At 60.9% G+C, this 15,201-nt stretch overlaps 1 protein-coding gene across 3 annotated transcripts; it reads left to right on the top strand.

Annotated features, from left to right (window-relative positions):
- Positions 1 to 876: 876 nt before the first annotated feature.
- Positions 877 to 13,020, top strand: SPRY3 (sprouty RTK signaling antagonist 3). Of its 3 annotated transcripts, none has more exons than XM_048319020.1 (2): positions 877 to 977; positions 6,474 to 13,020. In XM_048319020.1, the coding sequence occupies exon 2, from the start codon at positions 6,521 to 6,523 to the stop codon at positions 7,436 to 7,438; it is 918 nt and encodes a 305-aa protein (XP_048174977.1). In that variant the 5' UTR covers positions 877 to 977; positions 6,474 to 6,520; the 3' UTR covers positions 7,439 to 13,020. The 3 variants fall into 3 exon arrangements, with proteins under 3 accessions (XP_048174977.1, XP_048174978.1, XP_048174976.1); XM_048319021.1 differs by lacking the exon at positions 877 to 977 and adding an exon at positions 2,591 to 2,606; XM_048319019.1 differs by lacking the exon at positions 877 to 977 and adding an exon at positions 2,797 to 2,881.
- The last annotated feature ends 2,181 nt before the right edge of the window (positions 13,021 to 15,201 follow it).

The following is a 15,201-nucleotide window of genomic DNA, read 5'->3' as shown; positions in this document are numbered from 1 at the left end:
GTGCCGAGCTCTCCTGATTGTTTTAAAATTCCAACTAAGTTCTCAGAGCTCCTTCAGATTTGTGACCAAGGTGTGGATGTAGAGAAACACTTTTTGGGAAGGGAAATGAAAGTGAGTGACTCCCCATGCTTTTGGGGATGTTGGGACATGCAGGGAGAATGGGAAGAGCAGAGCAGGGAGGAATTGCTGATGTTCTGTGGGGATTGGTGGGGATGGGAGTTCTCCAAATGCAGGGGTCTGCAACAGGAGCTGGGGCCCTGCTGAGCAGACTCAGCTGGAGTTGGGAACCCCGGGATGTCCATCCCGATGTCGGTGTCTCGGTGCTCTCAGCTGCCCAGGGAGGACGGGCACTGACAGCCTCAAACATAAATGGGACACGCAGGAGCTGCTTCTGCCCATCCCTTTGGGCAGGACCCCAGCGGCGTTCAAGGGCTGCAAGGTGGTGGATTTCCACTGGGACGAGGGGTGGGACCAATCCCAAAGGTGAGCTGAGGAGCTGGGGTGGGGTGCAGAGCGTGGGGTGCAGTGTGGGCTGTGGGAGGGCTGTTCAGTCCCTGCTCCCACACACCCCACGAGGGGAGAGATGGCCAGGAACCTACAGAAGCCTCACACCTTCCTCCGCCACAGCTCCTCAGGAGGAACCACATCCCTCTCCCAACAGCCAAAACCCCTCCAAAGCAGGGGGGCTCCATCCCAGACCCTTCCCTTGGGGGAGGCTCTAAACTTTCCTGCTTTGCAAACGCACGCGGGTTCCCAGCCCTCCTCTCCGGCGGTGCCGTGGTCAATAACTCACCGGGAGGCTGCTATTCTCCCTGCGCTTCCCACCCTCCCACTCCTCCCGGGAGCTCTGCATTCATGCCTTTTTGGCCCTCCCTCGGCAGCGAGTGAGGAATAAAGCGGCGCCGGCTGAGCACGACGCAGGCTGCCCTGGGATGCTGTGAGCCAGCGAGGGAAGCCTGAATCACCGGCACCTCAAGGTGGGAGTGAGAGATTTGGGCTGGGAGAAAGGGAGGACATCACACGTGCTCCCAGCAGTCAGGTGCTCCCAGCCAGCTGGCTGGGAATTGGGCAGCTTGGATCCTTTCTGTGCCTTTAAAGACGGAACTGAGAGCGATGGGGAGAAGAGGAGGGGCCGGTGGGAGCGCACAGGGATTCAGCCTGAAGGCTCTGAGCTGGAGCCGGGGCTGAGGGATGCTCTCAGGGACTCATTCTTCTTGGAGAAACTCCTGGAGGAGGATCCCTGGTGGGATCCCATGGAGATGGAGAAACCCTCAGCCTAGAAATGCCTAAAATTTAGGCTGCAAAGGCTCAGCTGGGCACCATGTGGGACAGTGGACTCACTGGCCCCAGCTAGGGGGATTCCAGTGCTTCTGCTGGCATCAGCTGGGAGGGAGCCCCTGAGGTCTGTGGGATCATCCTTGTTTGTCCCATCTGTTACAGCCACAAGCGGCAGAGCCGGATTTATCCCTCTGATTCCAGGTCCTTCTCTTCCCTTCTGTCCCCATCCTGCTCTCACACACTCGGACCCTGTGTTTGCCATCCAGCCTGGGGACCTGCCTGCCCCGAGGGGGTCCTGTGCTGCTGGGGACCTGGCTGGGGGGCCTGAGGGCTTGGTGGTTTCATCTTCACCTGTCTGAGACAGGTTCCGAGCCCTCCCTGAGCTGGGGATGTCTCTTTGCTCATCTGGTGAGCACTCCCAGGAAGGATGGGTGACCACCCTGGAAGAGGAATGGAGGAGGGAGTGTGGGGGCTCTGGTGGGGTCCGTAGGTGATGTCCAGTGTCGTCAGGGTGGCCTTGTGTCTTTGGGACTGTCAAGCCAGGTCCACTTTACTTATAAACAGGGCTGAGGGGTGTCACAAGGATCCCTGGTGCTCCTGAGCCACGGTCAGGGAAAGCAGCAAGGAGGGAGCATGCAGCAACTTGGGAAAACCTCTGGGATGGAAGATCCAGGTCCTGCTTGGACCGTGAGCCCAAGCTTTTTGTTTCTGGGAGAGTGGGACGTGTGTGGGCTGATTCTGTGGGTCTCAGCGTGGAAAAGCTGCTTTCCAGCCTCTCTGCCCTGAGAGTCTCTTACAGGAGCTAATTCAGGTGCGGACTCGGACTTCAGGGAAGTATCGGAGGTGGATGGCACCTGGGCTGTCCCTGGTGTCCCCTGGGAAGAGGTGAGCTGGCAGAAGGTTGGACTCGATGACCTCAGAGGTCTTTTCCCACCTTTTTCGTGATTCCCTGAGGTGACTGTGCCCGTTTCACGGTGATTTATGGATCAAGCCCAAGGTGGCGGACCCCGAGCCGCTCCCGGCCCTTTGCGGCCCAACCCGACACGACCTGCCCACGGTGTCACACTGCCCCCAGCCCATCCCGTGTCTCTGCTGCATCCCCAAGGGGAGCTGTCCCGGTGGGCGCAGGGGAACACCGGCCCGGGGCGCGGGAGGGCCATCCCGAGGGGCGCAGGGAGGGACACGGAGCCCGGGGCAGACGGAAGCGTTTAAATAGCGGCTGAGCATCCCGCGGCGGGGCTGGGCGGCAGCGGCGCCTGGGGAGCGCTGCGGGGCTCTGCGGGGCCGCTAATGGGCCGAGTCCATTTCAGCGGGATGACGCCACTTGGGTAAAGCGTTAAGAGCTCCGGGAAGGCAGCGCAGAGCGAGGGGGAGCGCGATGCTCCTGGGCAGCACCAGGTCCCTCCCTCCTCCCTCCATCCCTCCTCCTCCTCCCTCCTCCCAGCCTCCCGTTCCCACCGAGCGCGGGGCCCCCCCCGCCGCTCCCGCTGCCCGCGGCGCGGGGCTCGGCTGCGGGGCCGGGGCTGCCCCGCTGCCCGCCCCGGGGCTGCCCCCGCCGCGCTCGGGCTCCGCGGGCGGATGGACCGGCGGCGGCGGCTGCGGGGTGAGTCCGCCCGGCGCGGACACGCGTGGGCTGCGGGACGGCGGCGGAACGCGGCGGGGGGGACGCGAGTGGGCCGGGCGGGCGGGGGTCCTGGGCACGCGTGAGCAGCGGGGATGGGGGTCCTGGGCACGCGTGGGCTGTTCCTGAAGGGACGCGGGTCCCTGGATGCGCACGGGCTGTGCAAGGAAGCTGCGGCTCCGCGCGGTGGGGGTTGGGGTCCTGCACACTCGTGGGGTGCGCGTGGTGGGGACGGGGCCGCGTGTGGGTCCGAGTCACGCGTGGGCTGTCCCGCACACGGGCGGGCCGCGGCCGCGGCGGGGCCCGGGGGTCCCGGGGACGCGGGGGCTGCGTGTGCGTGGAGGGGCTGCGGGACCGCGCCGGGTGCGAGCCCCGCGTGGGCTACGCGCTGAGTGGGGCCGGGGGCTCAGCCTCCCCCCGGCACCTCGCTCCACCCCGCAGCACCCAGATACGGTGAGGGGGTCCCTTTTCTCCCACCTGGCGCCCTGAGCCGCTTGCCCCCGGCTCGCAGCCACCTCTAGCCTGTAAATCATTTGCTTTTACGATCCCTCCTCTGGCCCATTATCACACGAACTTTATATGTTTGGGGCTGGTGGTGGCCATAAAGCTGGCCCGGTTTCCGGGGCTGGCATGCCCGCCTGGCAGGCAGGGTGTGAGGAGGAGGAGGCTGGGGGGACGCCCCAGGGCCGGGCAGGTAGGCAGGGAGGGGTGCAGCAGAGCCCCGGGGATGCTCAGCTCGGTGGGCTGGGATAAGGACCGACTGCAGCCCTGGAATCGGGCTGGAGCTGGGAGGGCTGGGAGGGAGCGGGGGATACTGGGCTGTCCCGGGGTGGGGAGGAGGGAGAAGTGGGGTTCCAGCTCCGGTCATTCAGCCCCTCTGGAGGACCCACAGATGTTCTGCCCAGCTCCCCTTGGTTCCCACAGGGACATTTGCCTGCCCCCAGCCAGCGAGTCCAGGTCCTTGCCTGATCCCTGCACCCGGAATCACAGCTCTGGGGGCATTCGGGCCCCAGCCCAGTGCTGGGGATGCTCCCAACATCTGTCCTTCCCAAGATGCTGAGCCCTGCCCCCAGATCTGGAGTGTCTGGCACAGCCGATGGCCAGCTCCTCTCCGTTCATGTCCCCGAGGCTCGGTTCCTCCTCACGGTGTCCCTCTCACCCCAGCCGGGCTCAGGGGTCTCCTCGTGCCTCCTGAGCTCCTGGTGTTCAGAGGATTGGGGTTCCCTGTACTGGGCCAGCCCTTTGGCTGCCCTTTATCTCCCAGCCCCACTGGCTCCAGGGCAGTGGGACCCTTTGCAGGGTCTCTCCCTTTGGGGGTCCCCATGGGACCCTCACGGGGTTGGTCTCACTGGCCAAGTCCGAATGCCCAAGTACTGAGCCCAGGTGAGTGGGGATGGACACCCGGGTGTGAGCAGCTGCTCCGGGCTGGAACCTGCATCGTCCCCTGAATGATCCCGTCCCGACAGGATCTGGGTAATGAGGGCTGTGGGAATGCACCAAGGCTGCTCCCTGCTCCCCTCTGCACATCCCCGGCTGCAGGCTGGGATGGGTCATCCTTCTTCAGGGAGCACTGGGGCTTCAGGTCCCCCAGCTGTGCTTTAGCAAGACCCTCCCAGGTGAGGAGCTTGGTGGCAGCAGGTGACAGCCGGGAGAGCTTTGCCTCTGGCCTGTTCCCATCCCGGCAGGGCGCCCACAAACCTTCCCTGGGTCAGCCGTGCCCTCTGAATTCACCTTGGTATTGCTGTGACAGAAGAGGGTACCCAAATCACTTGTGGGTGTCGTGGGTGAGCGACTCCTCGCTGCCTGCATCCCCCCCCCCCCCCCCCCCCCCACGGGGAATTGCACGGAGGGGGGAAAAACCCAAATCTGAGAGGATCAGTTGCCTTTTCTTTCCGGAGAGGGGGATGGGAGAGACGAGATCTTGCTTGAACAGTCAAAGTAAGTTGCCTTTGCTTTTGCCTGCTCCTCAAGGTCAGCCTAGCTAATGAAAATCAATCTTCCCTCTGCCTCTCTCTGCTGCATGAGCAGATTCTACCTGTGGCCCCTTCACCTACTTGAAAGTGGTGGCCGCCCCGTCCTGCTGAGCGTGGGCAACGCCGCAGGGAGCTTCCTCCTGGAGCGGCGTCTTCCTGCGGGCCCTGGCACCGCGACAATGTCCGTGTCACTGAGGGATCACTGCTGTGATCTGCCAGCAAAGAACGCCTCTGTCCCGGGGAAGCTGCCTGTGCACGGGAAGCACGTATCCCATATGGAAATCTGGGCTGGAAGTGCTGGGGGGAAGCTCGTGGCTGGGCTCTGGCGCACAGCAAGTGATGTCCATCTTCTGGGCGCTCCTGGGCAGCTCCGTGTGCAGGTGGCGGAGCGGGAGCTCTGTGTCTCCCTCACTCCCAAGGCCAGGAGCTGCCCCGTGGCTCCCGAGCCCGCTGCTCCCTCTCCTCTCCCAGCCCCACCGAGGGTTGTCCCCAACGGGGTCTGGCAGAGCAGGGTTTGGAGATGGTGCCATGGGGTGAAGCCTGCCAGGACGAGGAGTGGTGGGACATGGGGTCCTCCCTGCCCCATCCCACGGCCCTCGGTGGTGCTGATGTTCCTGGGCACAGCAGGCTCTGCTGCCAGCATGGCCACCCGGGAAATGCCATGTCCTGGAAACAACGGCAAAGGGCACGGCAGGGTGGTGTGAGGGGCATGATGGGGCTTGCCTGTGCCAAAGCTGCCTTCCCTCTTGTCTGTGCCAGGTTTGAAGGGAAACCTGCCCTTCCCAATGCTCCTGGTGGGGTAAATTGGCTCCTGGACTGTGGATGGGGTAAAGGGATGCTGCCGTCCACCAGGACTCCTTGGCCAGACGTGGGGCTCATTAGTTGCAATTTCATCCCTGGAAGTGTTAAAAAAAAAAGTGGACGTGGCACTCGAGGACATGGTTTAGTGGTGAACGTGGTGGTGGTGCTGGGTTGACGGTTGGAGCTGCTGATGTCAGAGGCCTCTTCCAACCTTAACGATTCCATGACTCTGATTTGTCACTGCTGCTGCCTAAAGTTAGCTGTGCTCAGGTTCCCCATCCCAGTGCTCCCAGTGCTCAGGGTGTGCTGGGAATCCCCAAAGCAGAGAGAGCCCCTGCTCTGAGGGAGACGCCGTTCCCAGCGCTGCCATGCCTCTGGATAAGTCACCGCTTCCCATTTCCCCTCCTCTGGAGAGGGCCAGCACGTGTTCCTGGGGAAGGAGAAGGAGGTGCTGGTGAGGGGTGGGAAATCCTCTGGAAGGACACAAGAGGCTCTGAAGCACGGGGAGAGGCTGTGCCCGCCGGGGTCGAGGGGCAGATCCGACAGCCCTTCCCTTGGGATGCGTCCAGCCTAAGTATTCCCAGGCACAGAAATACTCCGGGTCTGATTGTTGGAAATCCTTTCATTTGGAGTTCTCCAGCCAGCCTTTGTGTCCTGCTTTGGTCCAGTGGAAGGTCCAGGGGGCTGGAATGAGACGAGCTTTAAGGTCCCTTCCATCCCAAACCGGTCTGTGATTCAATGATTCGGATGGATGGATCCCGTAACAGGAATATTTTCTCTCTTCCTGCCCCATCCTTTAGGATTTTTAGATGTGCCCTGATGCCGCAGGGTCTCCCAGCTCCTGGAAATGCAGCTCTCTTCCAGCGTGGCTGAACTCAGCTGTGACGAGACCATGGACCCACCCGCCGAGGACTTCCAGCAGGTCCTGTCCATCGACCAAATCCGCTCCATCCGTGCCAGCAACAACTACGTGGAGAGACCGGCGGCGTGCTTCCAGCAAGCCCGCTCCAACCCCTCGCTGTCCCAGCCCCCGCACAAGCAGGAGTGGTCCCAGGACCGCCTGGCGTCTTCCACCTTCCAGGACCTGCACCGCAGCCACAGCCAGCAGCACCAGATGCCACCTCTGCAGCCGCACCTGAGCCACTCCAGCACGGCCAGCTCGGTGTCGCAGAGCACCACGGCCTCCGAGCAGCGCCTGCTGAGCAGCCTGACGCCGTCGCACTCCGGGCACTCGCTGGTCCGGACGCAGCCCCGTTCCGGCGAGCTGAAGGCGGAGGAGTCGCCGCGGAAGGCGGGCGCGGAGCCGGCCCCGGCGCACGGGCACCTGCTGCTGTGCGAGGCGTGCGGGCGCTGCCGCTGCGCCCGGTGCACGGCGGCCCGCAGCCTCCCCTCCTGCTGGCTCTGCAACCAGCGCTGCCTCTGCTCCGCCGAGAGCCTCCTCGACTACGGGACCTGCCTCTGCTGCGTCAAGGGGCTCTTCTACCACTGCTCCACCGACGACGAGGACACCTGCGCCGACGACCCCTGCTCCTGCGGGCCGGGCTCCTGCTGCGCCCGCTGGGCTGCCATGAGCGTCCTGTCCCTCCTCATGCCCTGCCTCTGCTGCTACTTTCCCACCCTGGGGTGCCTCAAACTTTGCCAGCGGGGTTATGACGGCCTGAAACGCCCCGGCTGCCGCTGCCAGAGCCACACCAACACGGTCTGCAGAAAGATCTCCTCCGCCAGCGGCACGCCCTTCCCCAAAACGCTGGACAAGCCGGTATGACCCTCCCGAGGAGGAGAAGCGGGCTTTGCTCCTCTTCCTCCCCCTCCTCCTCCTCTTCTCTCCTCCGTGCCCCTCCTCCCTCAGCTTCCTCCGCTCCGCAGTGCCCCCCCTCCCCCCACCATCACCTGCCGGGATTGGGATGGGTGACCCGGGGGTCCCCCAGGCTTTGGGACACCCTGGCTGGGTGCCCGGGGGAGCTGGCACCGAGCTGGGGGGTGGCAGTGGTTTTGCACATGCGGGAGAGGGCCAGGAGAGGCAGAGCGAGCCGAGGGTGCCCTCCCTGGCTGTGGCCCCCAGGGAAAGGTCCCCCGGAGGGTCCCTGGGGCTCTGTCCCCACGGCAAGGGTGACCCGAGGCTCCTCAGGACTCTGCTCTCCGCAGTTTTAGGAGCTGCCCCACAGCGTGGTCCTTATCCATGGGGGAGGAGACAGGTCAGTGCCTCCCTGTGCGAGAGCCCCTCGAGAGCCAGACCTCCTCCTCCCGCTCTTTCTCCCTCTGCAGCACTTTCCGTGGGTGGCCTTTCTCCTCTCAGGTGGCCATAGGTCCCTTTCCCCCAGGGGCTGGGGTGCCCAGGGGTCTCACCAGTGGCAGTGGCTTCCCTCCAGGCTTGGAAGCCGCTGGGAGAAGCGAGTGAGCTCCAAAATGAGGTGGCACCGTGTTTTTCTGTCTCAAAGAGGAAGAGAAGGTGTGGGAAGCTTTAGAAACCTTCTGGCAGGGGAAGGAGCTATCGGAGGCAGCCCAGCCCACTCGCTCCTGCCCGACTGCAGCAAGGGAAAGGTCCCCTCTGGGATTTGGCTGAGAACAAGGAGCTGCTTGGAAATTGCCATTCATTTCTCCTGGCCTTGGAGGGCTGCCTGAGGTGGGAGCTGCCGCCCGGCTCCATCCCACCACCCAGCAGATGCCACAGGCACCGGCTCCGTGCTCAACCCCGATCTGGTACCTTCCACCAGCACTGAATTCACTTTAAAACAATATGGCAAAGCCAACTGCGAGCAGCCACCGCTCCGGGGACTCCCCAGCGGGGCCTTCTGTCACCCTGCGTGGGGCTGGAGGACACGGGGAGCAGGAAGGGGTGTCGAAGCTGGGGACCCCGACCTTGCCTCCCCGCCAGGTTTCCTTTGAGTCCTCGCCTCGCTGAGGGGGTTGTGCCACCCACGGACAACCGGGAACGGGGCTGGAGCAAGCCCTGGGGCTGGGCCATCTGCAGAGCAGACGGACACTGGAATCCGGGTCAGGGCTCCGCGTTTCCTTGCTGGGATGAAATAACCCCGACTGGTTGCTGTGGCTGGGGGACTCCTGGTGGTCCTGGGCTCAGCCCCATCTCTGTGTAGTGCCAGCTGCTGGTTGTGACCCCGCTGGCATCATTCAGGGGGGTTTGACGCCGGGGTGGTGTCCTGGAGCTCGGCTCTGCCTGCCTGTGCCCCCTGCCAGGTGTGTGAGCACAGAGAGGAGGGAATGGTGCCCCTGGAGAAATATATGCAACACATCCCTTGGCTTCTCCAAGCCCCAGCTCCCGGGGCCCGGCCATCGCCTCCTCCCAGCCGCCTCTTCCCGTAGAGTTCTGTGGATCTATTTTTGTATATATAAATATAACGTTAGGATGGGTAGTTCTATTACTAATAATATTCATGATACTGCTGTGAACGGTGCCAGGTACAAGGCTTGGCTTCCTGGTGCACTTGCACACGCTGGAAAAGATGATTTCCCAGTCAGTTCATTGCTAATCCCAGACCCTTGGTTCCCGGGGAAGGGGAGGGGGGAGAGGGAGGAGTAGGGATTGTCTGGGGGTCTGCTCTGCAGGGAGGGGGGATTCAGTGCTGGCTGAGGGGCGAGGCAGAAGTAGAATCTCACTGTGGGACTCCTCTTTCCATCCATTCGCTTTCTAAAAATCGTGGTGGATCCAAGCTCCCTCTGTTGCGGGGAAAAGCGATTCCAGGGAGTGATTCATCCCGCTTGGAAGCATTATTCACTAAATCCTGGGCTGGCAGTGCCCGGCTCCCTTGACTCAAATGGCACCCAAACATTGAACTTGCGGCTCCCAGGGGAAGGGGGATGAGTCCCATCCCTGGTGGGAGGTTTGTGCTGGAGAGTGTTATGGACAGGAGTGAAATCCTCCCCCTGACGTCGCCCAGAGCCTGGGGGGGGATGTGGGAAGATCCGTGGGTACCTCAGGACGATGCTCCGGGGTACAGAGGAACCTCCTGGCATCAGGGAGGGACAGAGCCCCATCTGTGCATTGTACATCCCTGGGGCCAGCCTGGACTCTGGAATCATTTGGATTTTGAGGCCACGACCTCCTCAGAGGATGCCCTGTAGGTGTGTGAGCCCCTCTGAGACCATTCCTGTGGCAGAAATACAAAATACATTGCAAATATATTTATCCTCATGCCAATGATTGCTTGGCTCCCTACTTCCAGGTGGTGTTGTGGGGAGACACATCCTCCAGGAGTCTCCTTCCTTTGGAAGGCTCAGTTCACTCTTCTATTGGTGCTGATTAAACTCCTTCTTCATGAAAACCAGAGAGCATTTTTTAGGGAGAAAAGGTCCCTTTTTCCCTGTGGGTTGGAGGAACCGTCTCCCTTGAATGAGAATGTGAAACAGTTCATTGAAACTTTTTAAAGAAAACTAATGAACAGAATTTTCCAACTTGCTCTACTTTGATTTTTTTTCTTCTTCCCTTTTAAACGGATCCCACTTGTAAATTTAGTTACCACCTCTGTATCTTTGCAATTCATTGCTTCCTCTCCTGATGGTGGAATGACTCAACATGTGAAGCTTCATCATTTTCACGGCCTCCCAAGTCATGCGAGCGCGGGGTGACCTCCCCCAGGTGCTGGAGCTGGGGGATGAGGGGAAGGCTGCCCATGGATCCGCTCCCCAGAGCCAGCTCTGCTTGGCACGGCCACGGCAGCGCAGCTCCCTTCAGCAGCTGGGGGGAGGCCAGGACTGCCAGGAGCTTCCACCTAATGGGCTTTTTCTGGGTCAGTGCAGCAGCTCCCTTCCTACCAGAGCCCGGTGAGGGCTGAGGAGCACGGCCAGGGCTCGGGAATGGCTCCTCTCCGTGGAATGACAAACCTGGGAGATCCGTTTGATGGGATACTGGACATGTAGAAGGGGAGGGGTTTAAAAGCTGCAGAGTTGTGGCACTTGGGGGCATGGTTCAGTGGTGGCTCGGCAGTGCTGGGTTAATGTTTGGACTCAGAGGTCTTAGAGGGCTTTTCCAGCAGGAATGATTCCATGATTGTAGGAAGTGGAGAGGAGGAGAGCCCCGACTGGGCGCTGAGGGCTGCTGGACCGGAGCAGGGCTTTGTGTTCACTGAGGGCGGACACGAAAGCCACGCGCAGGACCAGGGGCTGGAGGAGTTCAGCCTGCTGGGCTCTGCCCTGCTCCTGGGGACAGGTGTTCACCTGGAATTCTTGCTGCCCGCCCCCTCTGGGGCTCCTCGGCACATTTCCCTTCCTCGCTCTCGGCACTCAGGAGAGCTTGGGAAGCACCAAAAGCTCTCCAAGGAGAAGCACCCGAAGCTCTGGCTCACCGGGCTCGGCCGTGGTGGGGAAGGCTGTGGGCAGCCTCAGATTCTTTCCCTGAGCTTTTCCCAGCATCCTCCGACCAGATCCATCCTGCTCCATCCCCACCTCCGGCAGTTTGGTTTGCCTGCGGAGAGGGCCCCGGTTCTGGTTGGGGTTGGGAGCCCCTTTCCTGCCCCACCCTCCGTGAGTCAGATCCATCTGCTCGGGGTGTTTGTTTGCAGCTGCCTGTCCCAGCAGTTGGGTTTCTCTCTGTCCTGACGTGTCTTTTTTGGTTTCCTTTTGGGAGCGTCACATGGAGCCCTCTGCTCTCCCGCAGGGACGGATCCCTGGGTTGTCTTTCCTCTGCCAGGGAACTCGCAGGGCTGGGGGCAGACTGAGGCAGGGAAAGAGGTTCAGGTGCCAAAGGAGCAGGACGCAGGAGCTGCTGAGCAGGACCTGAGCTCCCCCTGCTCTGCTCCCCATCCAGAGCCTCCTTTTCCCACCCAGGAGTGCAAAGCTCCATCCAGGCAAGACCCCCTGATGTTTTTTGCTTCCTCCAAGGCTTCCCTTGGTCCCACTCCCCCTTTTCCCCACTGGCAAATCAGTCCCAGTGGGGACGGGTCATGGGGGCCAGGCTGGGTCCTCCCATCCCACCCCCACCCCTCCTGCTGGAAGGGCCAAAGAGGTCCTTGGGCTGCTGTGCACTCATCCTTGAGAAACATCAGTGCCTCAGAGAACAGGGGGGAGCTCTTTGTGACTCACAGATTCCCCTAAAATCCCACTGAGTCCTCTCCTGCCCATGCCCAGGGGTGAACCCAAAGACTGGAGGGAAAATGCCATTGAGCCAAAGCCTGGAATCAGAGATTGGGCATGGCTCTGAAGTGTGGCACAGAGGGGTGAGCCGGGGCTGAGGGGAGCTGCTGTGGGACTGGCAGGGGAAGGAGCCCACTGTGCCCCAAACCCCTGTGCCCAGCACCGCTGCTGCCGCTCTGTCTCCGGGGTGTTCCGAGGAAGCTGGGAGGAGTTCAGAGCTGGGAGTGGAATGTCTGTGATAGGAATGTGATAAGGGCTGACCCCCACCCCAAAGCTCAGGCTTGCTCTTTAACAGGATCCAGCTCAGGCTTGGCTCCTCCGAGGAGCCCGTGGAGCCCATGGGATGCTTACTGAACCAGGGGGCCCAAACCTGAGCTGGGACTTCTTGGGGCTCAGTTTGCTGTGGGGTATTTCTCCGTGAGCACCAGGATCTCCTGCAAACCCTCCTGGAGCCCCGCTGGGAGCTGGGATCTGTTCTCCTGCCTGGGGTGACATTGCAGAAGTGTCCCCTGAGAGCACAACGCCGCTGTTCCCTGGAGGGGCACGGCAGGCAGGAGGGGTTTTGGATGGGTGGGCAGCGGGAATGTGTGAGGGAGGCGGCGCTGGGCCCCTCTCCTGCTGCCCCCGAAGGGTTTTGTCACGAGCAGGACCAATCCCACCCCGCAGAGCTGGGTCTGGGCGAGGAGGTCCCACACCCTCTGTCCCAAGGTCCCCCCAAGCCCCAGGCCTGGCCGGCCCCCACCTTGTCCCTTTGCCCCGTTCCATCGGGATGCTCTCCTGGCAGCGGCCCCCCATCCTCCTCCTCCCCTGGTGTCCTCAGCACAAAGCTCTCCTGGGAAGATCCCCCTGGGCTCCACAGGACAGCCCCAGGATCCCGAGGCTCTCATCCCAAGTTCCTGGGTACAAAACCCTTCTGTACAGCGTGTAAAGATCCCTCCCCGGCTCTCTTCGTTCCAGTCCCTTTCTGTAAGGTATAATATATGTTTATAACCTGATGGCTGGTTTTTTTGACAATACTCTTGTACCTTTTAAGGGAAAAAAAAATTAAAAAACCAAAGTATTTATTTGAAAAGTTTATTTTAAAGATAAGAAAAAAAAAAACCTATTTATTTTACTGCACCCTCTTCTGTTTGGTTTTCCTCTCTTGCAAAGCTGATAACTGTTACAGAACCACTGCTGAGGTGAAAGAAGTGATTCTATGAGTGGCTTCACAAGCCCACTTAGAGCAACTATTCAATAAAAATATATATTAATTTTGAATGTGGTCTGGTTCTTGTCTCCTGGGGAAAGGCTGGCTCCGGTGGCAAAGGGCGGGAGCAAAGGGTGGGGGGACCTGGGTAAGAAATTCCTGAGTCCTTGGGGGCTTTCAGTCACCCCACAGAGATTCCGACATGCTCCCAAAGCCTCTCCTGCTGCCGGAAGAGAGGGGGTGATGCCACAGGGCCAGGGATGTCTGCTGCAGGAGGAGCTGCAGCTGGGACCTGGCTCCCTCCCCACCCTGCTGCTGGCACTTTTGGAGGTGGGTTTGACCCAAACCAGGAGGACTTTGGGCCACACCCCAGCAGCTCCTGGGCCTGGCTGGTGCCTCTGGTCCCTGTGCACGTCACAGAGCTGCGGATCCCAAAGCCCTGCTCGTACGGAGTCCAGACATCCTCATCCTGAGGGGCTCCCTGCTCACCGAAAGCTCTTCTCTCACACGGCTGGTGGAGCTTTATTCCAGCGCCTCCAGGGCACCAGGGCCTTGCCCACCGATTTGGTGGCTGATCACTCCCACGGCTGGTGGCCCCCCCTTATTCCTCTTCAATTTGTTGGCTTCAGCATCTGCCCCTCGGCTCGGGCTGAACCTGTTTCCTCTCTCTGCAAGAGTCCTTCCTTTCCTGGGATGGTTTCCCCAGGCCACACTTGTGCTGAAGGGCCTTCCCAAGCCCCGTGCTGAATTGAAACCACGCACTGTCCATGTCTCTCACCAGAAACCCTTTTCCCAGGCTGCTTCCCTGTTTTCCCTGTCTCTGGTATTGGAGCATGCTTTCCAAAATCGGTTCCAGTGCCTCATCCCCAGCATCCAGGATGTGCCTGAGGGCTCTGGAGCACAGATGTGAGTCCAATCCCTGCTGTGACTCACTCTTCCCCTGCTTTTCAAACAAAAGATTGCTCCGGGCCATTTGTCACCCATTGGCTCCTTTCAGTGCTAAAGTCCCTCTTTTTTGGACAGAGCCAAGCACTTTCATTCCCAGATGTGCAGCTTTGTGTTAACTGTGTTAGAGCCCTGTTGGTGCCTTTGGTGCCACCTTCCCCAGCCTTCCCTCTCCTCGTGCCACCAAACCTCCTGGCATCTCTGGGTCTCTCTCCTATGCTCCTGTGGAGGAAGGCTCAGGAGCTGAGCTGCAGCGTGGGACAGAGGTAGGTGAGCTACAGACCATGATAACCTGGAAAAGATGTCAGTTGCTCCTGTGAACATTTTCCTTCTGTGTAAAGAAAGTCCTGATGGTCCCAGGAACGACAGAATAACTGCAAAAAAAGTTTCTTTCCCCTAAGATTAGCATGATTCTTTGAACTGCACAGTCATTTTCTGTTCTGCGTCTGTGTGAGGACAAGGAGAGGCTCCCCAGGATTGAGCATCCCATGGCACCTGCCCCAGGTGAGCTGGGGTTCGGAGCCACCCGGAGGGTTTAGCCTGGAATAAACCCCCAGCTGTTCTTGGCTGACACGGGGGTTGTTCAGAGCTGAAATGTCCTGTCCTGTCCTGTCCTGTCCTGTCCCAGCACCAGCACAGCCCGAGCGAGCTCAGCTCCACGAAACCCTCCTTAGACACGGACGGTGTTTTCCAGAAGTGCATTCCCACCTTTTTGGTGTTGAAATCTTCCCTTGCCCAGAGCAAGAGAAGCCAGGCCAAGCTCTGGTCCCCCTGAGGACGCCCAGGTGTGATCCAGCCCCGTGCCTGGCGGAGCATCCCTCGCATCCCGGAAAGGAGCCTGGCGGGCTCAGGAGAGCCAGGGAAGGTGTTTGCAGTCGAGAGCTTGGCTGTCTAGACAGGAGAGAGAGAGGAGCCCTCAGAAGGAGTCATTCATCTCTCCCTAAGATGGCTAAATAGGTCAGATGACTCATGCCCCGAAAGTGCCGATTTCTCCGCGCTGACTACAAAGCGGGAGGGAGCTCCCGCCGTCCCCCCGCGCCTCAGACACCGGAGGGGAGCGGCTCCGAGCCCGGCTGCCGTGGCCGGTACCTGGGGCACCAGGGAGTTCAGCCTCCCCCGGGCATCCTCGGTGCCGCTGCCTCGGTGGCGGGGATGAGGAGGTGGAGGGTTCATTGCACACGGGTGGGTTTGACTCGTGCAGGAGGTGATGCCCGTGGGAAGCTGGGTGGGAGCGGGCAGGGAGTCCAACCCAGTCCCTGCTGTCGCCCTCGGCTGTAGGGACCGTGGGAAAGGAGCACAGGCTGGAG

The sequence above is a fragment of the Corvus hawaiiensis genome, chromosome 14 (assembly GCF_020740725.1).
Source record: "Corvus hawaiiensis isolate bCorHaw1 chromosome 14, bCorHaw1.pri.cur, whole genome shotgun sequence".
Classification (NCBI taxonomy): Eukaryota; Metazoa; Chordata; class Aves; order Passeriformes; family Corvidae; genus Corvus; species Corvus hawaiiensis.
Note: the sequence above shows the minus strand (reverse complement) of the source record. Positions and strands in the feature narration are given on the sequence as shown.